This window comes from Phallusia mammillata, chromosome 2, assembly GCF_965637545.1.
Source record: "Phallusia mammillata chromosome 2, kaPhaMamm4.hap1.1, whole genome shotgun sequence".
NCBI lineage: Eukaryota > Metazoa > Chordata > Ascidiacea > Phlebobranchia > Ascidiidae > Phallusia > Phallusia mammillata.
The window spans coordinates 1,866,546-1,893,225 of NC_137253.1; the positions used below are offsets into that span (position 1 = coordinate 1,866,546).

The 26,680-nt window shown below is 36.0% G+C and overlaps 2 protein-coding genes and 2 non-coding genes across 4 annotated transcripts in view; all 4 read left to right on the forward strand.

Moving 5' to 3' along the window:
- Positions 1–5,789: 5,789 nt before the first annotated feature.
- Trnas-gga (transfer RNA serine (anticodon GGA)) lies at positions 5,790–5,863 on the forward strand. Its single transcript has one exon. It is a non-coding gene; the product is annotated as a tRNA-Ser (tRNA).
- Positions 5,864–6,124: 261 nt separating this feature from the next.
- Positions 6,125–14,408, forward strand: LOC145214864 (NACHT, LRR and PYD domains-containing protein 3-like). The gene is made up of 11 exons (XM_080083472.1): positions 6,125–6,428; positions 6,636–6,752; positions 7,714–9,428; positions 9,949–10,080; positions 10,291–10,353; positions 10,612–10,779; positions 10,974–11,132; positions 11,331–11,492; positions 11,754–11,936; positions 12,302–12,463; positions 13,418–14,408. Exons 2-11 carry the CDS (start codon positions 6,668–6,670, stop codon positions 13,514–13,516), a joined length of 2,928 nt encoding a protein of 975 aa, XP_079939598.1. The 5' UTR covers positions 6,125–6,428; positions 6,636–6,667; the 3' UTR covers positions 13,517–14,408.
- Trnas-gga (transfer RNA serine (anticodon GGA)) lies at positions 6,132–6,205 on the forward strand. The gene has a single exon. It is a non-coding gene; the product is annotated as a tRNA-Ser (tRNA).
- A 6,076-nt stretch (positions 14,409–20,484) lies between the features above and the next one.
- LOC145214863 (NACHT, LRR and PYD domains-containing protein 5-like) overlaps positions 20,485–26,680 on the forward strand; it is a 61,076-nt gene continuing 54,880 nt past the window's right edge. The window contains exons 1-7 of the mRNA XM_080083471.1: positions 20,485–20,897; positions 21,439–21,605; positions 21,829–21,957; positions 22,179–22,367; positions 23,441–23,542; positions 23,750–23,866; positions 24,829–26,573. Coding sequence (XP_079939597.1) covers positions 20,884–20,897; positions 21,439–21,605; positions 21,829–21,957; positions 22,179–22,367; positions 23,441–23,542; positions 23,750–23,866; positions 24,829–26,573 — 2,463 coding nt within the window. The 5' untranslated portion in view covers positions 20,485–20,883. The remainder of the gene's footprint in view (positions 20,898–21,438; positions 21,606–21,828; positions 21,958–22,178; positions 22,368–23,440; positions 23,543–23,749; positions 23,867–24,828; positions 26,574–26,680) is intronic.

A 26,680-nucleotide genomic window follows, 5' to 3' on the forward strand; every position in this document is an offset into this window, starting at 1 on the left:
GGATTTGGATGAAATTTACACATATGGTAGATGTAGTTATGTAAATGTGCATCCCACTTTGTTTTTGTTGATAACCCCAGTATTTACCCCGCTAGCCCCCTAAAATGGGTATTTTTTACCCGAAGTTTGTCCGACTTGTTTTTCCATCAAATGTTTAATGAATTTGGCTGAAATTTACACAGATGGTAGATGTAGTTATGTAGATGTGCATCCCACTTTGTTTTTGTTGATAACCCCAGCATTTACCCGCTAGCCCCCTAAAATAGGTATTTTCCCCCGAAGTTTGTCCGACTCGTTTTCCTATCAAATTTTTGATGGATCGGCTGAAATTTACACAGATGGTAGATGTAGTTGTGTAGATGTGCATCCCACTTTGTTTTTGTTGATAATTCCAGTATTTACCCCGCTATTCCCCTAAAATGGGTATTTTTTACCCGAAGTTTGTCCGACTTGTTTTTCCATCGAATTTGGCTGAAATTTACACAGATGGTAGATGTAGTTATGTAGATGTGCATCCCACTTTGTTTTTGTTGATAACCCCAGTATTTACCCGCTAGCCCCCTAAAATAGGTATTTTCCTCCGAAGTTTGTCCGACTCGTTTTCCTATCAAATTTTTGATGAATTTGGCTGAAATTTACACAGATGGTAGATGTAGTTGTGTAGATGCGCATCCTACTTTGTTTGTTCGTAAAAATATAAGTATTTACCCTGCTAGCCCCCTAAAAGGGGTGAGTTTGTAAACAATGTCAGAATTGGCTAAAATTTAGATAGCTTGTAAAGTATGCCAATTATCGTTATTGCGCCATTTCAGTTCGGGGGTTGTTAACAGCCCTTTGACGTCGGAAACATTAACGGTTGTTGCTTAAACACCTCTAGTGGTTGAAATTTTAAACATTGGCAGATTGGACTGAAATATTGCAGTACTATTGATTGAGTCATTGTGGTTTCCTACTTTTAAGTTTGTGTGTGTGGAACCTCAATTAGTTATCCTACTAGCCCCTTAAAATGAGTTTTTTAATTTAAATAGTTTTTACTCCATATAGCATATTTAGATATGCACAATACCAATCACTGTGTTTGTCTTCACATACCAAACTTACTCATATATTGAATTGCATTATTTTCTACTTTGCATGTGTGGGGACCCATGAGTTTTTGCCTGCAGAAACAACCAAGGTTATAAAAGACGATGGCTAATATGGGACCCAATACAAAATAAGCATAGGAAAAATATTTATGTTTTAAAATAGAGCATACTGTATGTGCAAGGGCAATATGTGCTAAGCCACCCTTCTAGTTTTCTTCCGAAGTTTGTCAAACTCGTTTTTCCATCAAATCCTTGATGGATTTGGATGAAATTTACACAGATGGTAGATGTAGTTATGTAGATGTGCTTCCCACTTTGTTTTTGTTGATAACCCCAGTATTTACCCCAATAGCCCCCTAAAATGGGTGAGTTTTTAAACAGTGTCAGAATTGGCTGAAATTTGGATTTCTTGTAGAGTATGCCATTTATAGGTGTTGATTGGTGTGTTCAACCATGTAGCCCCATCATTTACCCCACAAGCCCCTAAAGCAGGGGTGTCCAACTCAAACACACTGCCGTGCCAATTTTGGTTTCAAAACATACTCGCGTGCCACCTTTGGTACTTTTTCCAAACCATGTATTAAACGTCTTAACGGCACGGGCTCAATCTGAATATTTGGCCAATATGTAGAACCCTATTAAATAGTTAGAAAAAAAATGTCGTCAAGTGGGGGTAGGCTAAACTTGTTTATTATACTCCAGAAATATTTTGTTTTGTTTATGCGACACAAGATACAAATAGTTTGCAAGGGGCACTGTAGTCCTACTTTGTGTAACGTCAAAAACTTATACGTCGGTTGTAAAATGTATTTCCAACTAAACACAAATGCGTTTGTAGTCACGTAATTATAATTGAACAGACATCGGTTGAAACGCAACATAAATGGCACGTTCACTAACGTTTTAGTATTATGTGCGCAATATCTTTCTGAAATAAAAATAATTATATTTTGTTGTTAATAAATTCCATGGGCCAACATTAAACACTGCAAGGGGCTTATAGCCGCTTTTAAATTGTGTTATGTAGGTTTGCATCAACGATTCCTAAGCCGTGTTTAATGTCCGTTTGTAAGGCACTGCAAACGCACAATATTGATTCAAGAAGACCTATGTTTAGGCGTCAACAATACACGGTCAGCTATATTTGAAACTTTAATTAGTTTTACTTTTATCAATGACTGATTCGGCAAATCGTCCTTTCTGCTTATGCATACGTTATTAGACGCACAGCAAACCTCCCAACCACACAAAGAAATGTGTCAAGTGACTATTTACAATATCAGTGACAGAAACTACAGGCTAAAACACAGAAAGGGTATTGGTATATAGTCGCATACGGCTGACATATCGTATGGGTACATGTATACTGCACATGGTATAGATATTGACGCTGTTGATCAAAAGTCGCACCCCTGGCATTTTTTGAAACTCTACGCCTGTGGCAAGGAGGCTTTAAATTTTGTCAAAAAACGAACAATTCAATTAGTGGGTTGTGTTACTTTACCACTGGTAATCTTTACAGAAGTTAGAATAAAGGCCAAGAAAAATCAATAGAAACAAATTTAATTGTGTATAAATACTAATGTTTACCTCTGAATGCGCAAAAGCTCGCGTGCCATTTTCAAATGCTCTGCGTGCCACTTTTGGCACGCATGCCACGTGTTGGACACCCCTGCCCTAAAGTGTAAAACTAATTTGTATGTTACTGAGCACCACAAACGAAAGATTTCTGTTGCTCAATATTGTTACAAGGGCAAGCAGTTGGATGTTACTCTTTTATGACTTTGTGGATTGCTTGGTGAACATTAGTTAGGGGGTTGTTAACAGCCCTATGACATCAGAAACATTAACAGTTGTTGCTCAAAACACCTCTAGTGGTCAAAATTTTAAACATTGGCGGATTGGGCTGAAATTTTGCAGTATTATTAATTACGTCATTGAGGTTTCATGTTTTTTTAGTTTGTGTGTATGACCCCATTAGTTACCCCACTAGTCCCCTAAAATGGGTCAGTTTTTTTGAACAGTGTCGGGATTGGATAAAATTTGGGTAGTATGTGGGCTATGCTATTTGCAGGTTTCAGTTGATGTATTTACCTTTAGCCCCAACATTTACTCAACTAGCCCCCTTAAATAAATGAACTTTTAAAAAACACTCTAATTTTATGAAATTTGCAAAGTTTATTAAACATACTCAAATGTTATGTTTTTACATAGTATTATTATTTAAGCCCAGTGCCGATCACTGCGTTTTACCTTACAACACCAAACTTTCACATGGTTATCTCTTGAAATGCATTATCTACAACTTTGCATGTGTGGGACCCATGAGTTTCTGCTTGCAGAAACAACTAAGGTTATAAAAGATAGTGGATGGTATGGGACCCAATATAAAATAAGCATAGGAAATATATCAATGTTTTAAAATAGGTTATGGTGTATATGCAAGGGCAATATGTGCTAAGCCACCCTTCTAGTTCAAAATGTCGTAGGTTTAAACATATCAAACTTTTATCGCAATACATCATCAGTATTATGGGTCCCCTTCCCTGAAGGGGACAAATATTGATTTTACTTGAATTGTTTGTTTGTTTTTTCTTTTTTTTTTTCTTCCTTTTTTTTCTTCCCAAAGTTTGTCCGACTCGTTTTTCCATCAAATGTTTGATGGATTTGGCTGAAATTTACACAGATGGTAGATATATTCATGTAGATGTGCATCCCACTTTGATTTTGTTTATAACCCCAGTATTTACCTCACTAGCCCCCTAAAATGGGTGAGTTTTTAAACATTGTCAGAATTGGCTAAAATTTGGATTTCTTGTTTAGTATGTCATTTGTAGGTGTTGATTGTTGTGTTTAAGCCTGTAGTCCTAACATTTACCCCACAAGCCCCTAAAGTGTAAAACGTATTTGTATGTTACTGGGCACCACAAACGAAAGATTTCTTTGGAGCAATAGTGTTACAAGGGCAACCAGTTGTATGTTGCTCATTGGTGGGTTGCTTGGTGGTCGTTTTTGTGCCATGGCAGTTGGGGGCTTGTTAACAGCCCTATGACGTCAGAAACATTATCGATTGTTGCTAAAAACACCTCTAGTAGTCGAAATTTTAAACATTGGTGGATTGGGCTGAAATTTTGCAGTACTACTGATTGAGTCATTGTGGTTTTTATATATTTTTGAGTTTGTGTGTCGAACCCAATTAGTTGCTCTACTAGCCCCCTAAAATGGGTCAGTTTTTCAAAACGTTAAATAGGACATACTTCAAACCATATTTGGGGTGAATCTAATTTTATAGTTTGTATTCTACATAGTATTATAATTTAAGCCCAGTGCCAATCACTTTGTTTTACTTTACAACACCCAACTTTCTCATGGTTATCTCTTGAATTGCATTATTGTCAACTTTGCATGTGTGGGGACCCATGAGTTTTTGCCTGCAGAAACCACTAAAGTTACAAAAGACGATGGCTAATATAAGACCCAATACAAAATAAGTATAGGAAATATATTTATGTTTCAAAATAGGTAAAAGTTTATATGCAAGGGCAATATGTGCTAAGCCACCCTTCTAGTTTAACTTGAAGTTGTATATATCCATTTTCACCCCTTTACCTCCAAATGTGTGTTTGTTTGTTCACATGTTAATGAGGTCAGACATACAAGACTTAACCTGCTGAAATTTTAAACAGCTGTGGATAGGGTGCTCCTTGGCTGTTAAAAATTTCAGTGCAATCGGCTTAGTAATTACACTTACAGCCCTAAATATGTTATTATGTGCTCTCTTTTGTCAAATTTGTGCTCGCTCAGTGCACAGCTGATGCAATGGGAGTGATTGACAAGAGTGGCGCATGGTAAAAATGCCTCTGCTTCACGCATGACTGCAGTCACTTGACCATTTTCTCACTGGTTGGAATTAAGATGTTACGATGATAGTGATATTGCGCTGTAAACGTTAATGTAGTCAACTTATTCATGTTTCAAAATGCAGAGCGACAATGCAGCACAATTTGTTACACCTGTGTAACATGACTTCTCAAACTGAAAGCGTTGATAAAAACTCAGAACAGGTTTTGGACATAAAAAGCCCAGCTAAGCAATCGTATTGTTGGTATGTAGAAACTTAACAGTGCCACAGAACGCTATGTGTGGATTAAAAATCATAATTCAACAAACAAAGGGCTATTAAGGAAAAAAATTTTTAACCTTTGTTAAAAGTTTAAATAGTTTGAATATATTAAATGGTATATGTGATACATCAGTAAATATGATGTAGTATATATGACCTGGCAATACATAGAAAAACACTATTATATATATTTAATCAATGCAAATGATAAGCATAGTTATACTTGCAGAAGAGGTTTTAGGCCCCTCTGAAGTAATATGGAAACAGCTAATAAGCCTGACCTAATGTACATTGCAAAATACTTATCAAGTGTAAAAATATGGGGAAAAATATCATAGAAGTTTAATTTTTACCATAAATCAACTTCTTCCCCATCAGCCCTGAAGCGTCTATGCTGACCAGCGATCACGGCACACTCATATATAAATCACAGTTCAGGGCTGATCCCAGTTATGAATTTATGTTCATCTTAACTGATACTGGTCAATCTGGCGATCCCCTACTACGAAGCTGACATGTGCAGCATACGAGGCAGGCAACGGTGCTTGTGATTCGACTTTCGGCGGATTCTCCACAGGGCCTGTGTAGCTCAGTTGGTAGAGCGCGAGTCCCGGAAAGACTCCTGTCGTGGGTTCGAATCCCACCGCAGGCTAGATTTTTCTAGCCTATGCCTTGCCATATGGTGGTGAATGCTTGGTGACAGGCTGATTCGGTATAGCGCCTTCAATGGGCCCGGCGTACTGTGATTTATATATGAGTGTGCCGTGATCGCTGGTCAGCATAGACGCTTCAGGGCTGATCCCAGTTATGAATTTATGTTCCTGGTCAATCTGGCGATCCCCTACTACGAAGCTGACATGTGCAGCATACGAGGCAGGTAACGGTGCTTGTGATTCGACTTTCGGCGGATTCTCCACAGAGCCTGTGTAGCTCAGTTGGTAGAGCGCGAGTCCCGGAAAGACTCCTGTCGTGGGTTCGAATCCCACCGCAGGCTAGATTTTTCTAGCCTATGCCTTGCCATATGGTGGTGAATGCTTGGTGACCGGCTGATTCGGTATAGCGCCTTCAATGGGCCTGGCGTACTGTGATCTTTCTAGTTTATGTTTGGTTTTCAGAGAATATTGAGAAACCCATTATAAAACTGAAGAAGCTCCATCTTGAGATTCCTGAAACATTTGCTCCAACATCAGAAGCAGGAAGCTCAACTGGAGAAACAGGTTTATAATGTTACAATGAAAGGAATTTTGCTGTTAATGTGCTAACTACTAATGTTTGATAATGTCATTTGCATGACTTGCAAGTTTGGTTTCAGATGATTTAAGTAAACTCTTCCAATCTACGAAGTTCCTAAACAAAATCTTGTCCTTTTTTCCAAAAGCATTTCTTATGTTCTCATTTGTTACGCTTGTTATTTTTTCATGCAGATCCATTTCCATCTGTTGATGGTTCACCAGACATGAAACGTCGCAAAACAGAAACTGAAGATTCAGATTCTGAAAGTTCTGTAGATTCTGTCAAGGGAAATAAAGTCAATAAATTAGGTTGGTAGAAAACTTGTTGCTTGCAAACATTGCAAGGTGAGATCTTTATTATTTATTTCCAAACTTATTGTTTGGTTCAAATGCACTTACCCCTTTGGCAGTCAACAAATTTAACAGCTCAATAACACCACATTTCATGATACAAAATCCATGCACGTGATTTGCCTGCTTATAATAGGAAACATTTATGTTTTTCCAAAAACAATATTCATGCAACTTTAGTGCTGCAAACAGGCATAAATATAAATCATTGTTAATATTAAGAGTCATTTATAGCAGTGGTCTTCAACTTTTTTTTTAACGCGACCCCAATTTAAACGAAAACTGAATCAGCATTTTCATGTGACCCCATTTTTCCGGAAGGGAGCAGAATGTTTGAAGTAATGCTGAAACTGAAACTATTTTCATGTAAACATGCCTGCTTGATTTTCAAGAAGACTTGAAATATCAGCACTCTGTGTGTATTATTACGCTCAAATGTTAGAACCCATGAGTTTCGTTCAATTTGCCCGATCTAATTCGCATTAAAGCTCACCAGTTTGCAGAAATCAAGTTTATGTATTTTTCTTGTACCGGTTGTATTATTTTGAACACAAAATGTCAATCATAGGGTTCTATCGTGTAACAATAAGTTGAACAACTTTTATATTGACTATTGCCTCACAATGATTAGTTTGTGACACGCGATACTAACCTGTACTGCAAAATATGAGCAAAGGTTGCGAACTGGGACAAAACGTATCATGTTTTGGTAATAAATTTAAACGCCAATAAGTTAAATTTATAGCGACCCCAGGAAAAGTTTAGGCGACCCCACTTCATGACCCATAGGTTGAAGACCACTGATTAATAGTGCTAATAGAGCAATCCGATAGGCCTACTAAATAAAGTCTTGCATTATAAAACTGCTTTGCTGACCAACTTTTGATGCTTGACATTAAAGTTTGTGTATTTTATATAGTTGACACCACAGCAGAAAAATTGCGACAGCATCTGAAGACAGTAGTAGATGAAAAATGTGGTAGAGAATATGGAAGAGCAGTGGAACCAGTTGATCTTGTGCTTGTAAAATACACGGGACGGAAAGACAACGATTCTGAAAAAGAACGAGAAAAATTGGCTAGAGTGGTAGATGAAGGAAATGAACTGAAAGGTGATATCACAGTTGAAAACATTTTTGAAAGAGCAAAGATTGAAGCAGGGGACATTGAAAAAGATAAAAAATCAATTGGTGTTGTTGGTGCAGTTGGAGTGGGAAAGAGCACATTGACAAAAGTCATTATTAAAAAAATTTTGGACAAAAAAATTCTTTCCAATGCATCCCTTGTATTTTACATAGCAGTAGGCTCCATCAACTTGGAGCGAAAAACAGATTTGTTTGAATTACTTTTCGCATCCCTGATTGCAGAGGGAAATCTTTCAATACAGGAAGCAGAGAAAAAGGAGCTGATTAATTTCATCTTGCAGGATCCCAACACAGTAGTATTCATTGATGGTCTGGATGAAGCCAAAACTGAAAACTTACATTCATATCCAGATGTTTTACCATTTGAAAAGACCGAACCAATGGCAGTATTATTCAATATTCTGAATTGCAAACTACTGAAGAATGCTTACAAGCTGGTAACATCAAGAATCACTCAGTTTATTGATGCGTTTCCAGAATACAGACCAAAATTTGTTTTGGAAATTTTGGGTTTAGCACCAAGTGAACAGCAAAAACTTGCTAGGTGTTTATGTGGTGAACAGTTTGACAGAGTTTGGAAAATCCTACAAGACAACCCAGCTTTGTTGGAATGCTGTGTAGTACCTGTCAACATGCTTATGGCCCTCAACTTTCTGTTGGGAGGTGGAGGAACTTTGGGTAATATCACACTCACAGGTGTTTACATTGCAATGTTGAACAGATACATTCGTTCAAAGCATTGCTCATTTGAAAAAGGCATGGATGTGGTTAAGAAGCTTTGTGACTTGGCATTTGATGGGTGGCAAAAAAATAAGTCTCTGTTTTCAGATGAGGACTTAAAGAAGTTTAAGATTCCATTGGCTACACAACAAGCATTTGTCAATGCAGCTGTAGATTCAGATGAGGGTCTTGCAATTCAGATTTTGCAACAAGACAAAGTTAGCTACTTTGTTCATCGCTCCTGGCAAGAGTTGTTGGTTGCACTCAGACTTGTTTTGTTTATGCCTCTAAATGGGTTTAAATCTTTTCTTGAAAATGCTTTTGAGTCTGGAGATTTAGAAAATGTTGTAAAGTTTTGTTTCGGCATTTGCAATGGTAGTGTGTTTATAAAAGCTGGACGACTTTCTCCTGCAGCACAAGTTGATGAATTAGAAGAAAATAAAAAGTTTCTTGGTTTACTTGCTGAATCCAAAGCAAAGAAATTGTTAGTGAGTGTGAGGGAAAGTAATGAAGAACATGACATGCAACAGTGGTTTCACCTTTTTGCATGTTTGAATGAACTTGGCAGTGATGATATTAGCTTACCTGTGACCAAACTTCTACCAACTGTTGCTAACATAGTGGGTTCTGTATTTTCATCTGATATCACAAACATGGCTTCACTTTACAAACTGAACGATACCACTCTGACTTTGAAAAATGTTGAGCTGTCATTTGTTGGAAATGCTTTGCAGAGTTTTGGAAAATTTGTGCAAGAACACAGAGTTAAAGTTAGTATGATAACTAGATATTGTCAACATGTTCAGTATTAGTTTGTTTGTCCCACCGAGGCCATATGCTTTGTGTTGGTGAAGCTACAATTGAGACTTAATTTTTAAAACCCTATTCAGTTCCTGTTTTTATATATTTGTTACAGTTACACTCATAACTCTTGAAACAAAAAAGGTGAAACCTGAAATTAATTTTTGTAACGTTATACTTTTTTAAGCTTGAAGAAAGTAAGTTCAATAATTGATATTCACCAAACTGCAAATATAGTTTTTAGATGATGCATTAACATTACCCTATGATTGCAGTGAGAAAAAAATGTTGAGTTTGAATGAAACGTTAATTTTTTTTTCTAAAAACATTTGCAGTTAAGGGGAATTCCCACAGTTTGGTGTCACTTGTTTCAAACAATATTTGTAATGTTGTGGTTGCACTTTTAGTTAATTAATATCAGTTGTATCAGGTTAATTACTCATTTATTAGCTTTTGCTTTGTTAAATAAAACTTTTTCATCTGTTTCAGATTGATGAATTCATCTTACTCCATTGTCCTGATGAACAACTGCTGTTTGCTGGAAGCTTCCTTCCTCATGTGGAGAGATTTCATATTTGGCCATTTGGTTCCCTTTGTGAATCAACAGACAGGGGCAGAAAGGTTTAAATTTCGTTTTTGATAAAGTTGTTGTCAAATTTTGACTATATTATCATACACTGAATATATTTTGTATTGTATGAATTTTGATTGTGAACATAAAAAATGATGCATAATATTACAAAAGCACTACACTATAACACAGAACCAAGAAACTCCTGCAAAACCTTATGGTTGGAAATACACCAATATAAAAACATATTTTTTTTACAGAATGTGTGGAACTTGGCCAAAAGCATTACAGATAGACTTATGCAAATTGATCACCCACATCAGGTTTGCTACACCTAATAATATTAACATAGATGAAAAGATTTTCAATCACATTTGGCCAGACATCGAGCACTGTAACAACTTAACACTGAAACTCCATTTCTTGTTTTGTCACCTAATTGTACAATATGCATTTAAACATTTTTTGTGATTTTAACAATTTAAGGTTTTTCTAATATATGCTAAAGGATAAAGCTACAAATAATTAGCAGATTACACTGATTTTTATTTACTACTGACTAAATGTTTTATGTTTCACAGATGAAGCAGTTACACTTGAGTGGCATACGATTTGGAGATGAAGGTGTGAGCATACTAAGCAGTGGGGTGGGCAAAGTAGCTGAACTTGATATGAGAGGCATTGACATGACATCAGTTGGTGCTGTTAAGTTGGGTGAACATCTTGAGATGGAAACTACACATTCCATGGTAACTGTGAATTTGTTTGTCACTTTTCTATTGTCATTGTCATATCCATTGTGACAAAATACTTGTTAATAGAGAAACAATGATTTCAAACAATATTTTTTATTGTGATTAGTGTTTGGGCATCAACAATTCCATGTTGCATAGCTGGTAACTTCACATTATTGTTGTTGTGTGAAATGTACATTATTGTTTAGGTTAGATTGAATATCACTCATAATGAATTGGGTGACATTGGAGCTTGTGCAATTACCAAGTCAATCCACAAAATGAAGAAGCTTGAAATGCGTGGTTGTGGAATCACATGTAAAGGAATGCCAGGCATCACTCAAAACATCCTAAACTCTCAAACTAAGGTTTGTCACTATTATTGTTGATGATAATTTTGCTGAAATGTTTTTAATTAACTTTAGTATTGCTTGATTGTGTGATAAAATTAAAGTTAAAATTAAAGATTTCTGAGTTTAAATAACTGTTCACATTTTAGTTTTAAACTGTATTAGGATTCTGTGGTTTGTTTTTGCAAAAAGACCAAACTAGTTGTTCCTGCTTAGATTCCCTGCTTGGATTTGTTGGGGAACAAGTTTGGTGATAATGGGGCCCAGGAACTTGCAAAATGTTTGCATCTGGTGGAGGAACTTGATTTGTGTGATTGTGACATCACTTCCACTGGTACAGATGCATTGGCTGGTGGATTATCAAAGTTACAGACACCAGTAAGTTCCTAAAAGACTTTTAAAAATAAATTACCTGGTTTCATTTAACTGCTAAAGTAAGTTGCTATAAAATATTTGTTGTTTTGTGTGTGTTTCAGAAAATATAAGTTTCCTTGTTACAGTAAAATATACAACTTTCTATCAACTGTAATGTCAGGTTAAATTGTGACAAAATAAAGAAAGGCATAGTAAAACAATTCCAGTGCAAACTTAATTAATTGAACAGTTGTGCATTTCCTTTTTTCTTTTTCTACTTTTTAGATGGATAAACTTGACCTGGGTAACAACCCAATCGGTGACCTTGGTGCTGCAGCAATGTCAAAATGTTTGAGCAATGTCAAGTCACTTGGTTTGGGTAGTGGCAGATATGCTGATCATGGTTGTGGAATAACATCCGATGGAGTTTCTCATATCACTTCAGGTTTGCTGTCACTCCAAGAACCGGTGAGATGACAGTTGAATAATTTGCAGTATTGAACATTTATTCAAAAAATTATATTAACCTGTGTTGTAACTTATTTCACCAACAAAAATTTTATTTCGTACTTCTCCACATTCTGTGCAGCAGATATATTTATGTCAACACTTGCAAATATAAAATACATAAACTCTATAATTTTTAGCAAGAGCCAGAGTCCTTGAAAACAGTTTTTTTATTAGTTGTTATTCTGTTCAACTTTTGTTAGTATATGTGAAATTGCATTTACAAATTATTAGGCATTATCAGTGGTTTAGTATGTGTGTATAAAAGTTAAATTTTCTTGTATGTGCAGTATGTGTGTAACATGTATGTTAAATTTGCATTTTAGATGCAATACTTGAACTTGACATATAACAATTTTGGTGATGATGGGGCAAAGAAGCTTTCCAAATGTTTACATCAAGCGAAGATACTTAACTTGCATAAATGTGGAATCACATCCACTGGAGGAGCAGCATTGGTTGATGGATTGTCAACACTACAAACACCAGTAAGTTGTTTCTGTATGAAGTTCAACAAATTTAAAGACACACTTAAAAATGGATTAACACAGTTTGCTGTGTTTGTTGCAATTAATAGTCCACAACCACTTTAAATGTTCACTCTATGCCTGCCCCTCGGACTGAAAATGTTGATTTAAATTGTCTTCTAAATGTATTGCTACATTTACATGTCAACGCACAAGTGTTTGTTTTCTTGTTTGAGTAAAGTGGTATTCCCTGAATTGCCCATCCCTATTGTATGCCTAGGGCTGGTTGTGTTAAAGTTTTGGTTTATTCAGTTGGAATTTTAAATGTTCACAAGAATCTAAATGCTTAACATGTTAAATATATAATTTGAATTTAACATATTTTCCTATTTTCATTAAATAGAGCTGTGCTTCTCGAATTGTTTAAATTTCCTGTTTCATGGCAGGGGTCGCTAACCTGTGGGTCAGGTTCCATATATGACTTTCTAATATGCTTGTGTGCTCTAAACATTAAAGTATATGTGTTTCAAAATTTTATTGTACTATGGTTAATTTGGGCCACTGCAACTTTTTTGGCCAAGTTACTTCAACAGTACTACATTTTTCTTTGAAATATGTTTATTGCCTTCATTGAATGGCAACCACTGGTTCAGAGTCATTGATATGGCACAAAAGCATTTATGATGTGTAGAATAGAATAAGCAAAACCTAATAAACACAGCAATGATCCAATAAAGGTTACTATATTGGCAAAATGAGCATTAGAAAATATTTTTCTATTAAATTTAACAGACTGTACTATTTGGTTAATCCTCACTATTCTTGACTTTTGTACACATTAAAAATCTACACAGACATTACTGATTGGTTGCTACCTAATGCTCTTAATTATCTCCTACTTACCCCGATGCCACTAACACAACACAAGTAAGGAATGTATTCAGTTTTGTTTTCATCATGTACTTTGTTTTGTAGATGAAAATGCTTAGACTTGATTATCAGCTGAAGAGTTGCATTGATGCAGATGATTTGAAAATCCTGGAGTCAAAAGTAGAGAAACTTATATGGTGGTAATTCAGCTGCAAGAATCCTGCAAATACAACAATGCAAATTATTTGCTGTGTCATGGAGAAACTTTCAATTACTAGGAAACTAATTGCTGCTTATCAAAATATTTGGCCTATTATAAAATTATTTGTCATTGTTATATTTCTCCAAAAAATTTACTTTTTTTTATTATTATCAGCAAAACTTTATTGTCGAAAGTTTTTGTGGGTCCAAACATTGTTGCCATGGTTTCAACAATGCACAATTTTATTTGCATTTTGTTCAACATCACATGCCAATTATTTTTGTACATTTCCTAAATTATTTTGTTCGCTGAATATTTTTACTGCTGCAAAATTTCACTTTTTTGTAACGTAAGTAGGAAAAAACATGAACTTATCCATCTTTTTATTTTTATTGCTTCCAACATGTATTTCCTACTTTGCTGTTGTTGTTTGTGTTTTGTTGTGTAGCTCTTCATCCTAAACTTTGTATTTGATTTGATGAAAGAATGGCTTCAAGAAATGCGATGAAAAGTTCATTTAATATTTTTCACCTGATTTTTCTATGGCGATTGTTTTTCTACCAAACATTTTCTTCCCAATTAGTTTAACACTGAATCATATGATATGTTTGATCTGTGAATAGGATCATTACATAATTTTGAAGCTATAGTGTCAATTTTTGTTTTATTAAACTTTTTGTTTTTTTATTAAGTCACTATGCATCAGTTTGTCGTCGAGTGAAATCAACTGTTTTCATCCCAATTACTTTTGTATTAAATTTTTTCCACTTTATTTTTGATCTGTACTATAAACGATATCTGTTAGCCCTTTTTGCCATTTTAACTTTAGTATACTATTGTAAATTATGGTGTGTGATTATTTGTGCATGTGTCAATTGAAAACCTGTTACTATATGAACTCTCATATCCCAGTGCTTTTCAACTAACACTCCACAGATCTGTGCCAATCCACAAACATTTTGCTACAATCCACCAACAACTGTTTGCTATATAGGCAGCATTTAAACTAATTTTGAATCAGGGATTTTTATGTGATTGACGTATTTAAAATATTGATGATGCAAATAGGATTGTTGTAAAAGTATTTTCACAAACTTGTCTATTGGTGTGAAACACACGATAATATTTTGAAGTGTTCCCTGCAACACCTGAGATCGACTCCCACCATTCCCTACACACTGCTGAATCAAATCACAACATTTCAAATATTTTTATTAAACGCGTTTGCTTTCCATAGTTGGGCGTAACAGTTTGTTGTCTTGTCAAATGCGTCGCGAAAAAGTAGGTTTGTCTGTGTGGTATATAGCGACATCTTGTGGATTATGTTTGAGATTTAGCTTCCACTAGGTGGCGCGATAAATCGGTTGAATTGTCTCAACTTTCCACCGGACAAGCGCTTGGCCAAACATACCATGGGCGAACTTACAGACAAACGTAAACTCACCGATATTTGACCCGGGCTTATCCCGTGGTTGTGCCTTGTAACAAAGCATCACCAGTATGTAAATACGACTATGGGGAGTTTTCTAGACGAGATTCTATTCTTCAGAAACAAAACAAGTTGTAATTTGAGTTGAGTCTTTTTTCGCTTGGTAAAAGAAAACACAGCGACTAAATTACCCACACGGAAATAGCTGCACAACGTTACAACGTTATGGAACTGAAAATAGTGGAGGGCTCCATTATGGATAGTGGCTAAACGCGCTGCAGCTACACCAAACACCACAAGAAAAATCCTGGTCGCTTTTGACGGAGAAAAAAAGTTCAGGAAATTATTCAGCCACCAAGATTGCTTACTGGTTATCGAAACCAACCTGCAGTCACAAGGTTGCGGGTTCTAATCCCATCTTGGTCGCTTGTGTTCTCCTGAGCAAGAAACTTGAGCGGCATTATTTTAACCCTATTGGTTTGCAATAAAACTGGCAGCTCGGCGCCAACCATGTATGAAAGAAACATTGCACAACATTGTAGATAGGTTGATTAGGAATTTTCATTTTAAATATCATTTTGTAAAAGTTGGATACTGAATGAATAAAAATATGTTGTTTCTGTTAATAATTATCAACTTATTAGGGTAACCATAAAATGTTTTATTCCTACGTTTTCCTTTAATTAATCCTACCTTTAAGTGTGCAGTCATTCGTGACGGTGGTTGATTCTCTGGTCATTTTATGGTTGTTGTTGGTTGGAGGTGGAAGTACATTGTTGTGCTGGTGTGAAATAAAATGGAGAAACAATTCTACAGTGACGAGCACTCTGTGCTCAACAGTGCTGAAAAATATTGTGAGTAAATTATAATTAGCGGAGAATGTTTGTCTGAAGAGTGAAATGCGTGAATTGACGCATCATGTCGCCGAACTGCTACAGTGTAGCTGCGTTCAGCCATGATCCACCAATTGTGGCCTCCATTTTGCGCCCATAACGTTTCAACGTTGCGCAGCTCGAACCCTGGACACTCTCGGGGACGAATGCCGATCGGGATTTTTATGTCTTTATGTGGGTCAGGCGCGCCAGACCATTCGGTCAAGCTTCTGCCCTGGAGATTGTTGTACGATTGTCGAATCGGTTTGCTGTTGATTTGCACGCCCCTTGGTGGTGCGAAGACAACGTTGGAAGGCAGCACAAGGTGTCGCTGAGGAGCAGGTTGAAGGCTCGCTGGAAATCATGAAGCTGGTCCAAGTCGTTGTATTTGTTGTGGTGGTTGTTGGTGATGCTGCAAACTGTGGTAATATATTGGGGTGGGTTTGACCGGAACACGAAATCGGTCAGTTTTGCTATCTTTCTGTAGATTAGCGGGAGCGTACGGTTGTGATAACGACATAAAGATATCTTAATCAAAAGACTGATTCACGTCTTCAAGTAACAGAAAGCGGGCGTATTTTGCGTATTATTACTTTCATCTTTAGTAATATAATATTACTACCAACCATGACACATAGAAAATATCCATCTAGTGTCAGTTTCTTGAGCTCATGACTAAAAACATCATTTTCTTCTTCCCGGTGACGTTTTTTTCTTAACTCACTCTTGCAACCCATCATTCTATATTTGTTCCATTAATGCGACCAATGACAGCTTACTGATAAAAGTCGATGAGTTTTTTTATACGGGGTTAACCTACACATATTAGGCACAAATCTTGTTGGCAGACGCGTTTGTATTTATTTGTATTTTGTGTAGAAGCAAAAGCCGTTCGCCGTTTCTCGAGAAATATAATTTATGACTTGCCTGCATCTCATAATTGGCTTAAATTTATACGAAAATAACTAAACTTTAGATGACATGTTCCTGTTTTGTAAAAATGTTTTTGACGTGAAGTGTCGCAGGCGGTTCCGCATGAGCAGTTTTCAACCGAGCGTCGTACTTCTGTGTGACGTCATAATGGGCTGGTAATGGGATCTTAACAGACAGAAAAATCTATGGGGTGTCGTATATTGTAAAACGATTGGAATTTTTTTTAAAAAGAATGTTGGATTTTGTTGAAAGAAGTGTTTAACAAAACAAACAACCCAACCCTCCGAAATCTGTTACCTATTCAAGGTTCTATAAGTTCAACTTGTTTAGAAGTTTAATATCTTTGGTACTTACTTAACGGCAATTTGAATTTTCCAACCTTTATTGAAACATGGCAGCAATATTGTGTTTAGGAATGGGACTCATTGTGTTTAGGAACTTGTAATTTTGCTGAGTTAAACTTCACCTAAAATAGCGTTGACCCAGGCTTGCCTGTGAATTTGTCTTCAGCGTGAAACGTTTTCTGTTTGTTTCGTGAAAACGTTTCGATCTGAATAACACGTTTTCTGTTCCACACTCTATCGTTTTGCGGTGACTTCAACTCGTCGTCTTAGTAAGAACGCTTTTGCTTCTCCACCAGGTGGAGTAGTGAGTCGTTCATTTCCACTGAACCATGCTTCGCTCTGCACTTGCACTTGATCAAGCAAAAACAACCAAGCCCGGTTAGACTTCTGTCGCGAGAGATACTTTCTCTTGATAAAAACAAACATGGATGCACAGTTGCAGTTCACAAGTCGGGAATAACGCAGCAACGTTAGCACGTTGTTAGGCTAAAAAAAGTGGAAGGCACAATTAGTGGATCGAGGATAAACGCGTTGCAGCTACACCGTTATTACCAAGCAATATGTCATTATGAACTCACAGGAGAGTGCTTGTTGTAAAACAATGCCTTGTCGGTCGAAAACTCCTAAAAGACTGACTTAATTCGATACAACGTGTTTTGTAGGTCTGGCGTGTTGTGATTCGTTAACCAGTTATAATGTTTTCCAGCCGTGGTTTTAAATTTAACTTTCAGACAATTTGTTTGCGATGCGGATATGTTACGAAGTTTCTTAGTTGATAAATCGCAGAAAATCAAACTTTGCATCAACTGAGCTGACGTGAGTGGATCGTATGACGTCATTCATGATCTGCTACCCGTCACGCATCAGTGCCGTTCAGCGACCCCAACCCACCAGTTTTGTTATGAATTAAAGTTGAATCACTCTATCGGTATTTTGAAACTCGTTCTGTACCAAATAAATTTGCCGGTATACTTTGCCAACTCTGCAATATCGGAAACGCTGCTTTGTATGCTTGAGATACATTACGTAGCAGAGCCTGATAAACAAACGTGGAAAAGTTGATGAATGCTACGGTTCTCACTCTAAATTTAAAAATCCGACCTTAATAAGTTTGGCAAGTGTACATTGCATGTGTTTTGAAACGGACAAAAAATCGAAAAAACGCGGGTAAAAATATTTAATTTAATTTCGAAACAAGTTTATATAACCCAGAGTTTACAGGGAATTTCAATAATGTTCTCATACAAAGAGTTTCGATGTGGACTCCAGGGAAGCAGATGGTTTTGGGTTGGTAGGATATTAGTTTGTTGTACTTTGGAGTAAATTTTCTCTTCGAAACCTGTCAAGGGGTAAACATGAGAGAAAAGGCGAGAACCCGTTGCTCAATAGAATAAGAAGATTAATCGTCTGTAAAACCTTGTAAGTGTGCAGAACCCGTGACTTTCCAATTTCAAAATGCTACATTAAAACAGAACAGCTGAAATGACTCGAGAATTAAACTTATCTTTCTACAGTTAAAACTTCGCAACAAAGATAGCATTTTTGTTTCAAAGCGGGCATTGCTTTTGTCTTGTGCTTCGGCGTAAAACGTCACCCTTGTACGGCCTGGTGAAAGTCGACCTGCCGTCTCGGCACGAACGGGACGAAGCTTTTGTTCAGGCGTCCTCAGTAGATCGTGTTTCAAAAGGATCAGTTGAGTTGTCAGGCCAACCTTAACAAGTCACCTCTGGTTGCGCTGTAGTTCAGAAACAGTAGAGACGTGAAACAGAATGAAAGGAAACTGTTTTGCGAATCGAAATTTGTTATTTTCGCAAACGGTTTGTTGCAGATTACTTAATGTGAAATTATTACGTGTGAATTTTCTGCGTCAAGACAGGAGTAGCATTGTCAGAATAAATTCAACCAGTTGGTTTTTCAAGATAAACACGTGCTTTTTATTAGTTCTGATTTTCTGTGTTACATTGGAAACAAGCTTGTTTATCAAAAATATACGACGTAATATTCTTTCTGTGCATATCTATTAATGACACGTGACAGTTTGCTGCATAGACAGGACGCTTGTAAACGGTTTAAATAATGTTAGGAAACTGTTTCCTGATAAATTCACCAGGTTTTCTAGCAAATGTTATATCAATATACATTAGCAATGTTTCCGCTTAACTCTATTAATGTAAATTGTTTCCGTCGTCATTTGAAGTTTTGTGTGACGTCCAATGAAGTTTAATTATGTTTAATAAAATTAAACAGATTTGCAGCGCCAAAAAAGGCCAAAGAGACAAAATTTAAGCCGGTATTCGTTTAAAAGTAATCGTAAACAAATTAAAGTGTTTCGGAAAAGTATAGTTGCATTGTCGAACGAGGAAAAAAGTTTAATCCAACCAACACTAACCAAAGCAAATAAAAAAGCGACTTAACGTTTGGTGTTTTCGATAAGTCTTCATCGAAATCAGTTCTACATAACTTTTTTTTAGTCTTTGATTTGTTGGGCACAATCGTATGTAGCACAAATCTTTGCGCATGCCTGTTACCAAGTTGGTTGGTATGGAAAAATAGGCTTTCATGTTTAATTCGGTCTTCCTATATGAAAATAGTAAAGCGAATAATTGTCATTACAAATTTGTGGTCAACCTTCTAAGTTCAGGTGAATAGTGGAAGTGTCGAGATAAGCACCGAGCTGATCAACTATATTTGTGTTAAAGTAAAATATGAATAATATACATTGAATCCATTGAAACGTACGTAGGCTACACATCTACATTGGGCGGGCAATAGCGCAGAATAGCGGTAATGTTAACAGCGGGAGAAATTGTGTTCAACGAAGCGTCTTTATATCGGTCAAAAAATCTGTAAGTAAACATGGTAAAAAGTGTTTTTCCTAAAAAAATAATATTTTGGTGCTATATCATGAAACAGTGTGAAAACTTGCACTCACGAACGCCTAAAAGCACCGTATGGGGATCCCCAAGGCCCAAAGTTTAAGTCTGCCTACTGCTCTGCATCAAAGTATATATAAAACACAAGTAGTCAAACCCATTGTTACGCGATAGAGCTCCATGGACGCCATTTTGTTTCCAAGTTAATACAGCAGGTATAGGAAAAAACACATAAATTGTCTGATTTTTACAAACTGGTGGGCTTTAACGCGAAATTGATAGGCAAAATCAAATGAAATTTTTGGGTTCTAACATTTGAGCGTAATAACGCACGCTGAATGCAAATATTTTAAGTTTACATGAAAAATAAGCGGCGAAATTTACATGAAAAAAAGAACAAAACAATTTAGCTTTTGTTATTACGGTGAAATGTAAGAACCCAAAATTTTCATTTAATTTGGTGAATCAACTTTTGGTACTCTCACGTTGGTATCGAAAACTGAGGCAAAATATTTCGATACCAAGTTTGAGTATCGATACCACTGAAATTGTTCGATACCGAGTACCGGGTACTCGTCCCATCACTAGTGTCTTGTTTACATGCCAAATAAAAACAAAAATGGAACCTTTCTTAACAAATGTTCGCCTGACATAATCTGCTCTACAATAACCTAAAGCCATTCTAATTTGACTGCTGTATAGCTAAACTGTTTGATGCATTGAAAATATCTGGGTTACATTGCAATGATAAGGCTAAACTACTTTTTAATGAGCTTATTTATTCAACACTGAAGTAATTGTACAAATTTTACATTACATCTATTTTCAAAGGAACTTACCTACCAAGGTATATCTTTTGTGTAAATAGATTCTTGGTGTAAATTGCTGATCAATTCAAGGTTCTGGATTAACTTTATCATGGCAAGTTCAAGGTATGTTTTGCTCCTATTACTATGTATCACCTTTGCTAAGGTTACATCGATTTTTTATTTGGTTGAAATTATTCGGTCTTATGGCTGAATATTGGGTTTTGGCCCGAACCTTTTCAGGTGGGTTCGGTGCATCACTAGTCTGTACTTATTTTTTCTGGCTTATGCAGCACACAGCAGTCACCAAAGGTCAAAATATACATAGAAATACCGCCAAGTCTTATTCAATGCACCATTGTGTCAAGCAACACCTTTGTATGTTAGTTACAGTTACATCAGTCTGAAGACCTATTTATATTGCAGATACAAGGATGTAACTATAATTAGATAACAAATGTATTTAGGCACATAGTTTATGTGGTCATTCATTAAATAGGATGTATTTTAGAAAAACAACAAACTGCAGGAATGACACCTTTCAAGTGATTTATGTAATAATATGTTTTGGCTTATATGGGTTAGATAAAAAAAGTCTGTTACATAACAGCATCCCGAAATATGCAACATAATTTCATTGAAGATACTCTTTTTGTTTGTTATTCAGTGGTAGCAGTACAATAAGAAAAGCTTCCAAGCGTGCTTTCCACAAACAATGCAAAGATGTTGGTGCCAGATTAAAGCCAGAATTTTTCCGGAAACTTGGCTTTCCGGATTGCGAAGTTGACAAATATCTGACAAACAATGAAGTAGACATGTTTCAATTTTGGAAAGGTGCTTAAATAATACAATTATTTTAAACAAAACTGCATTTTAAAAACTGGGCGAAGATTAGCATTACACTCAGCTTATTGTTAAATATGTGCTTGGAGCAAGCCCATTAGTGATACACAAGCATTTAAAGTCATTACGCTGCAAAACACTATGACTTTCATACTCTTACTAAAGCAATGTATCCTACCTGTCTTTTGTAGCTTTTCTTTGCATTGCTTTTCAGACATAGGTGTGGACAAAAATGACCCAGAAATATTTCAACTTGTTCGAGATGAAGTTTATTGTAATAAACAAAATGTGAAAGTGGATGAACTTCTTGCTTCAAACAAAGCCAGAAAAGAAATCAACAAAAGTAGAGATTTTCTTACATTGTTTGGCTGGTTGCAATGGACTGACACAATCAGATGTTGATCCTTGTTGGATTTTAAATAAAAACATCACAAACCTTGTATTTTGTCTGCGAAACAAAAACAGAAAAGAAAAAAGGCTAACAAGTTTAAATCATAATTGTAAACCTTTTATCCAATTAGTAGTGTGTGCAAATGTTGTGTTTACATTTTCTGTGTTTCACAGCCCGACAGATGGCCTGGTTGATTTATGGATTTTGCCAATTCTACCATAATGAAACGGAATGGACAAATATTGTTCACAAATTTGATGTTAAAGATTTTCAGATTTCAGAAATCAAGAACAATTACAAGGAAAACTTTGCAGAGAGACAATATCGCATGATGATGATGTGGTTAAAAGCAAATAAATTAGGTAATATTAATAACGTCTTTAGTTTTAAATCATTAATATCTTGATTATGGGTCCCCTTCTCCGAAGAGGACGCATATTTTTTTGTCCATATTTTTTTTCTTCATTTTTTCTTTGTAATGCTGGTTTGTAATGCTCGCTTGGTCAAGAAAGAGTACTTAAAATTTTGACAAGTGTTGGTTATTTATACAAATTTGATCCTCCTGAAGTTTGAGCCCGAATGATGCCCCCCAAAACAGAAAATTTTCACAGCTGTACTGACTAAAGTGCATGAACTTGTAGTTTTGTTCTTCGTTGTTGATGCAATGTAAGGTTGTGTAAAGAATTTTCTTACTTTTAATAGGATTTACCCATTTTCACCCTTAAATGCCCAAAATATTTGTTTCTGTCTAATGCTGGTTTGTCATACACATTTGGTCAAGAAGGTATGCTTCAAATTTGTTCAAATTTGGACAGATGTTAGCTATTGATCCAATTTTGATCCTCCTGAAGTTTAACCCCGAATGACCCAGCAGTTCACCCACATGCCATCCAAAACGTTTCATGCTTTGTTGGTTGGTGCAATGTAATATTCTTAAGAATTTTCAACACAGTTAAGAATTATTCGCCATAACAGAGCAACTTTATTTTTGACAATCAATTCAAGATTCAATACTTAAATCATGTTTCAATTAAGCAAAACTGTTTTGTTGAACATGAAGGACAGCGTGCTATTAAAAGCGATGTTAAAGTTCAAACAATATTACAGCATCTGTACCATGAAAGGTTACTACAGGTCAATGGTAATGATGCAAAAAGAATATGGACAAAACTTTTTTGTTGGCTTAATGCATTCTAATAATTTGTCCCTCAGAATCTAAAAATAACCGGAGCATTTGTTTACCAAAAATCTTCACAAACAGGCGTGCGGTGACCCATTCGTTTTTGTTTCCAAAAACAATCATATGTGTAGATCAAATGATGTGTGTAGTAAATTGGTATGTAGGATTTAGAGTATAGATATCTGAAGTATATTAGAAAGCTACCCTTCTAGTTTTAAATGGTTCTAGTTTTTTAAGCAATATTTTTATTCCTAGAGACCATTGAGAAAATCATTGCAGAACTGAAGAAGCTTCATCTTGAGATTCCTGAAACATTTGCTTCAACATCAGAAGCAGGAAGCTCAACTACAAGAACAGGTTCATAATGTTACAATGAAAGGAATTTTGCTAATAATGTACTAACTACTAATGTTTGATAATGTCATTTACATGACTTGCAAGTTTGGTTTCAGATGATTTAAGTAAACTCTTCCAATCTATGAACTTCCTAAACAAGATCTTGTCCTTTTTTCCAAAATCATTTCTTATATTCTCATTTGTTACGTTTGTTATTTTTTCATGCAGATCCATTTCCATCTGTTGATGGTTCACCAGACATGAAACGTCGCAAAACAGAAACTGAAGATTCAGATTCTGACAGTTCAGTAGATTCTGTTGAAGGAAACAAAGTCAATGAATTAGGTTGGTAGAAAACTTGTTGCTTGCAAACATTGTAAGGTGAGATCTTTATTTTTTTAAACTTATTGTTTGGTTCAAATGCACTTACCCCTTTGGCAGTCAACAAATTTAACAGCTCAATAACACCACATTTCATGATACAAAATCCATGCACGTGATTTGCCTGCTTATAATAGGAAACATTTATGTTTTTCCAAAAACAATATTCATGCAACTTTAGTGCTGCAAAGAGGCATAAATATAAATCATTGTTAATATTAAGAGTCATATATAGCAGTGGTGTTCAACCTTTTTTAACACGACCCCAATTTAAACGAAAACTGAATCAGCATTTTCATCTGACCCCATTTTTCCGGAAGGGAGCAGAATGTTTCAAGTAATGCCGAAACTGAAACTATTTTCATGTAAACATGCCTGCTTGATTTTCAAGAAGACTTGAGATATTAGCACTCTGTGTGTATTATCACGCCTAAATGTTAGAACCCAAAAGTTTCGTTAAATTTGCCCGATCTAATTCGCATTAAAGCTCACCAGTTTGCAGAAATCATCAAGTTTATGTATTTTTCTTGTACCGGTTGTATTATTTTGAACACAAAATGTCAATCATAGGGTTCTATCGCGTAACAATAAGTTGAACAACTTTTGTTTTATATTGACTATTGGCTCACAATGATTAGATTGTGACACGAGATACCAACCTGTACTGCAAAATATGAGCAAAGGTTGCGAACTGGGACAAAACGTATCATGTTTCGGTAATAAATTAAAACGCCAATACGTTAAATTTATAGCGACCCCAGGAAAAGTTTAGGCGACCCCACTTCGTGACCCATAGGTTGAAGACCATTGATTTACAGTGCTAATAGAGCAATCCGATAGGCCCACTAAATAAAATCTTGCATTATAAAACTGCTTTGCTGACCAACTTTTGATGCTTGACATTAAAGTTTGTGTATTTTTTACAGTTGACACCACAGCAGAAAAATTGCACCAGCATCTGAAGACAGTAGTAGAAGGAAAATGTGGTAGAGAATATGGAAGAGCAGTGGAACCAGTTGATCTTGTGCTTCTAAAATATACTGGACAGAAAGACAATGATCCTGAAAAACAACGAGAAAAAATGGCCAGAGTGGTAGATGAAGGAAATAAACTGAAAGGTGATATCACAGTGGAAAACATGTTTGAAAGAGCAAAGATTGAAGCAGGGGACATTGAAAAAGATAAAACATCAGTTGGTGTTGTTGGTGCAGTTGGAGTGGGAAAGAGCACATTGACAAAAGTTATTGTGCAAAAAATTTTGGACAAGAAAATTCTTTCCAATGCTTCCCTCGTATTTTACATCACGGTTGGCACCATTGACCTTGAGCGAGAAACTGATTTATTTGAATTACTTTTCTCATCACTGATTGCAAAGGGAAGTCTTTCAATACAGGAAGCAGAGAAAGAGGAGCTGATCAATTTCATCTTGCAGGATCCCAACACAGTAGTAATCATTGATGGTCTGGATGAAGCTAAAACTGAAAACTTACATTCATATCCAGATGTATTACCACTTAAATCGGCAAAACCAATGGCACTATTATATAACATACTAAACGGCAAACTACTTGAGAATGCTTACAAGCTGGTAACATCAAGAATCACTCAGTTTATTGATGCCTCTCCAGAATATAGACCAAATTTTATTTTGGAAATTTTGGGGTTAGCACCGAATGAACAGCGAAAACTTGCTAGGTGTGTATGTGGTGAACAGTTTGACAGAGTTTGGAAAATCCTCCAAGACAACCCAGCTTTGTTAGAATGCTGTGTAGTACCTGTCAACATGCTTATGGCTCTTAACTTTCTGTTGGGAGGGGGAGGAACTTCAGGTAATATGACAGTCACAGGTGTTTACATTGCAATGTTGAACAGATACATTCGTTCAAAGCATTGCTCTTTTGAAAAAGGCATGAACGTGGTTAAGAAGCTATGTGACTTGGCATTTGATGGGTGGCAGAAAAACAAATCTTTGTTTTCAGATGAGGACTTGGAGCAGTTTAAGATTCCATTGGCAACACAACAAGCATTTGTCAATGCAGTTGTAGATTCAGAGGATGGTCTTGCAATTCAGATTTTGCAACAAGATAAAGTTAGCTACTTTGTTCATCGCTCCTGGCAAGAGTTGTTGGTTGCACTCAGACTTGTTTTGTTTATGTCTCTAAATGAGTTCAAATCCTTTCTTGAAAATGCTTTTGAGTCTGCAGATTTAGAAAATGTTGTAAAGTTTTGTTTCGGCATTTGCAAAGATAGTGTGTTTAAAAAAGCCAGACGACTTTCTCCTGCAGCACAAGTTGGTGAAATAGAAGAGAAGAAAAAGTTTCTTGGTTCAATTGCTGAATCCAAAGCAAAGAAACTATCAGCGAGTGTAATTAAAAGTGATGAAGAACATTTCATGCAACAGTGGTTTCATCTTTTTGCATGTTTGAATGAACTTGGCAGTGATGATATTAGCTTACCCGTGACCAAACTTCTACCAACAGTTGCTAACATGAGGGGTTCTGTATTTTCATCTGATATCACAAACATGGCTTCACTTTACAAACTTAACAATACCACTCTGAATTTGAAAGATGTTCGGCTGTCATTTGTTGGAAATGCTTTGCAGAGTTTTGGAAAATTTGTGAAAGAACACAGAGTTAAAGTTAGTATGATAACTAGATATTGTCAACATGTTTCAGTATTAGTTCCTTTGCCCCACCGCGGCTATATACTTTGTAATATACAATTGTAATTATTTGTTCTGGTGAAGCTACAATTAAAACTTAATTTGTACAAACC

What these genes read in the sequence shown, in the direction of transcription:
- LOC145214864 (XM_080083472.1), top strand. Translation starts at nt 6,668, where the DNA reads ATGAAACGTCGCAAAACAGAAACTGAAGATTCAGATTCTGAAAGTTCT. An exon ending in AAATTGATCACCCACATCAG is followed by an intron (nt 10,354 to 10,611) that starts GTTTGCTACACC and finishes TATGTTTCACAG; the next exon opens with ATGAAGCAGTTACACTTGAG. An exon ending in TGCTGTCACTCCAAGAACCG is followed by an intron (nt 11,937 to 12,301) that starts GTGAGATGACAG and finishes TTTGCATTTTAG; the next exon opens with ATGCAATACTTGAACTTGAC.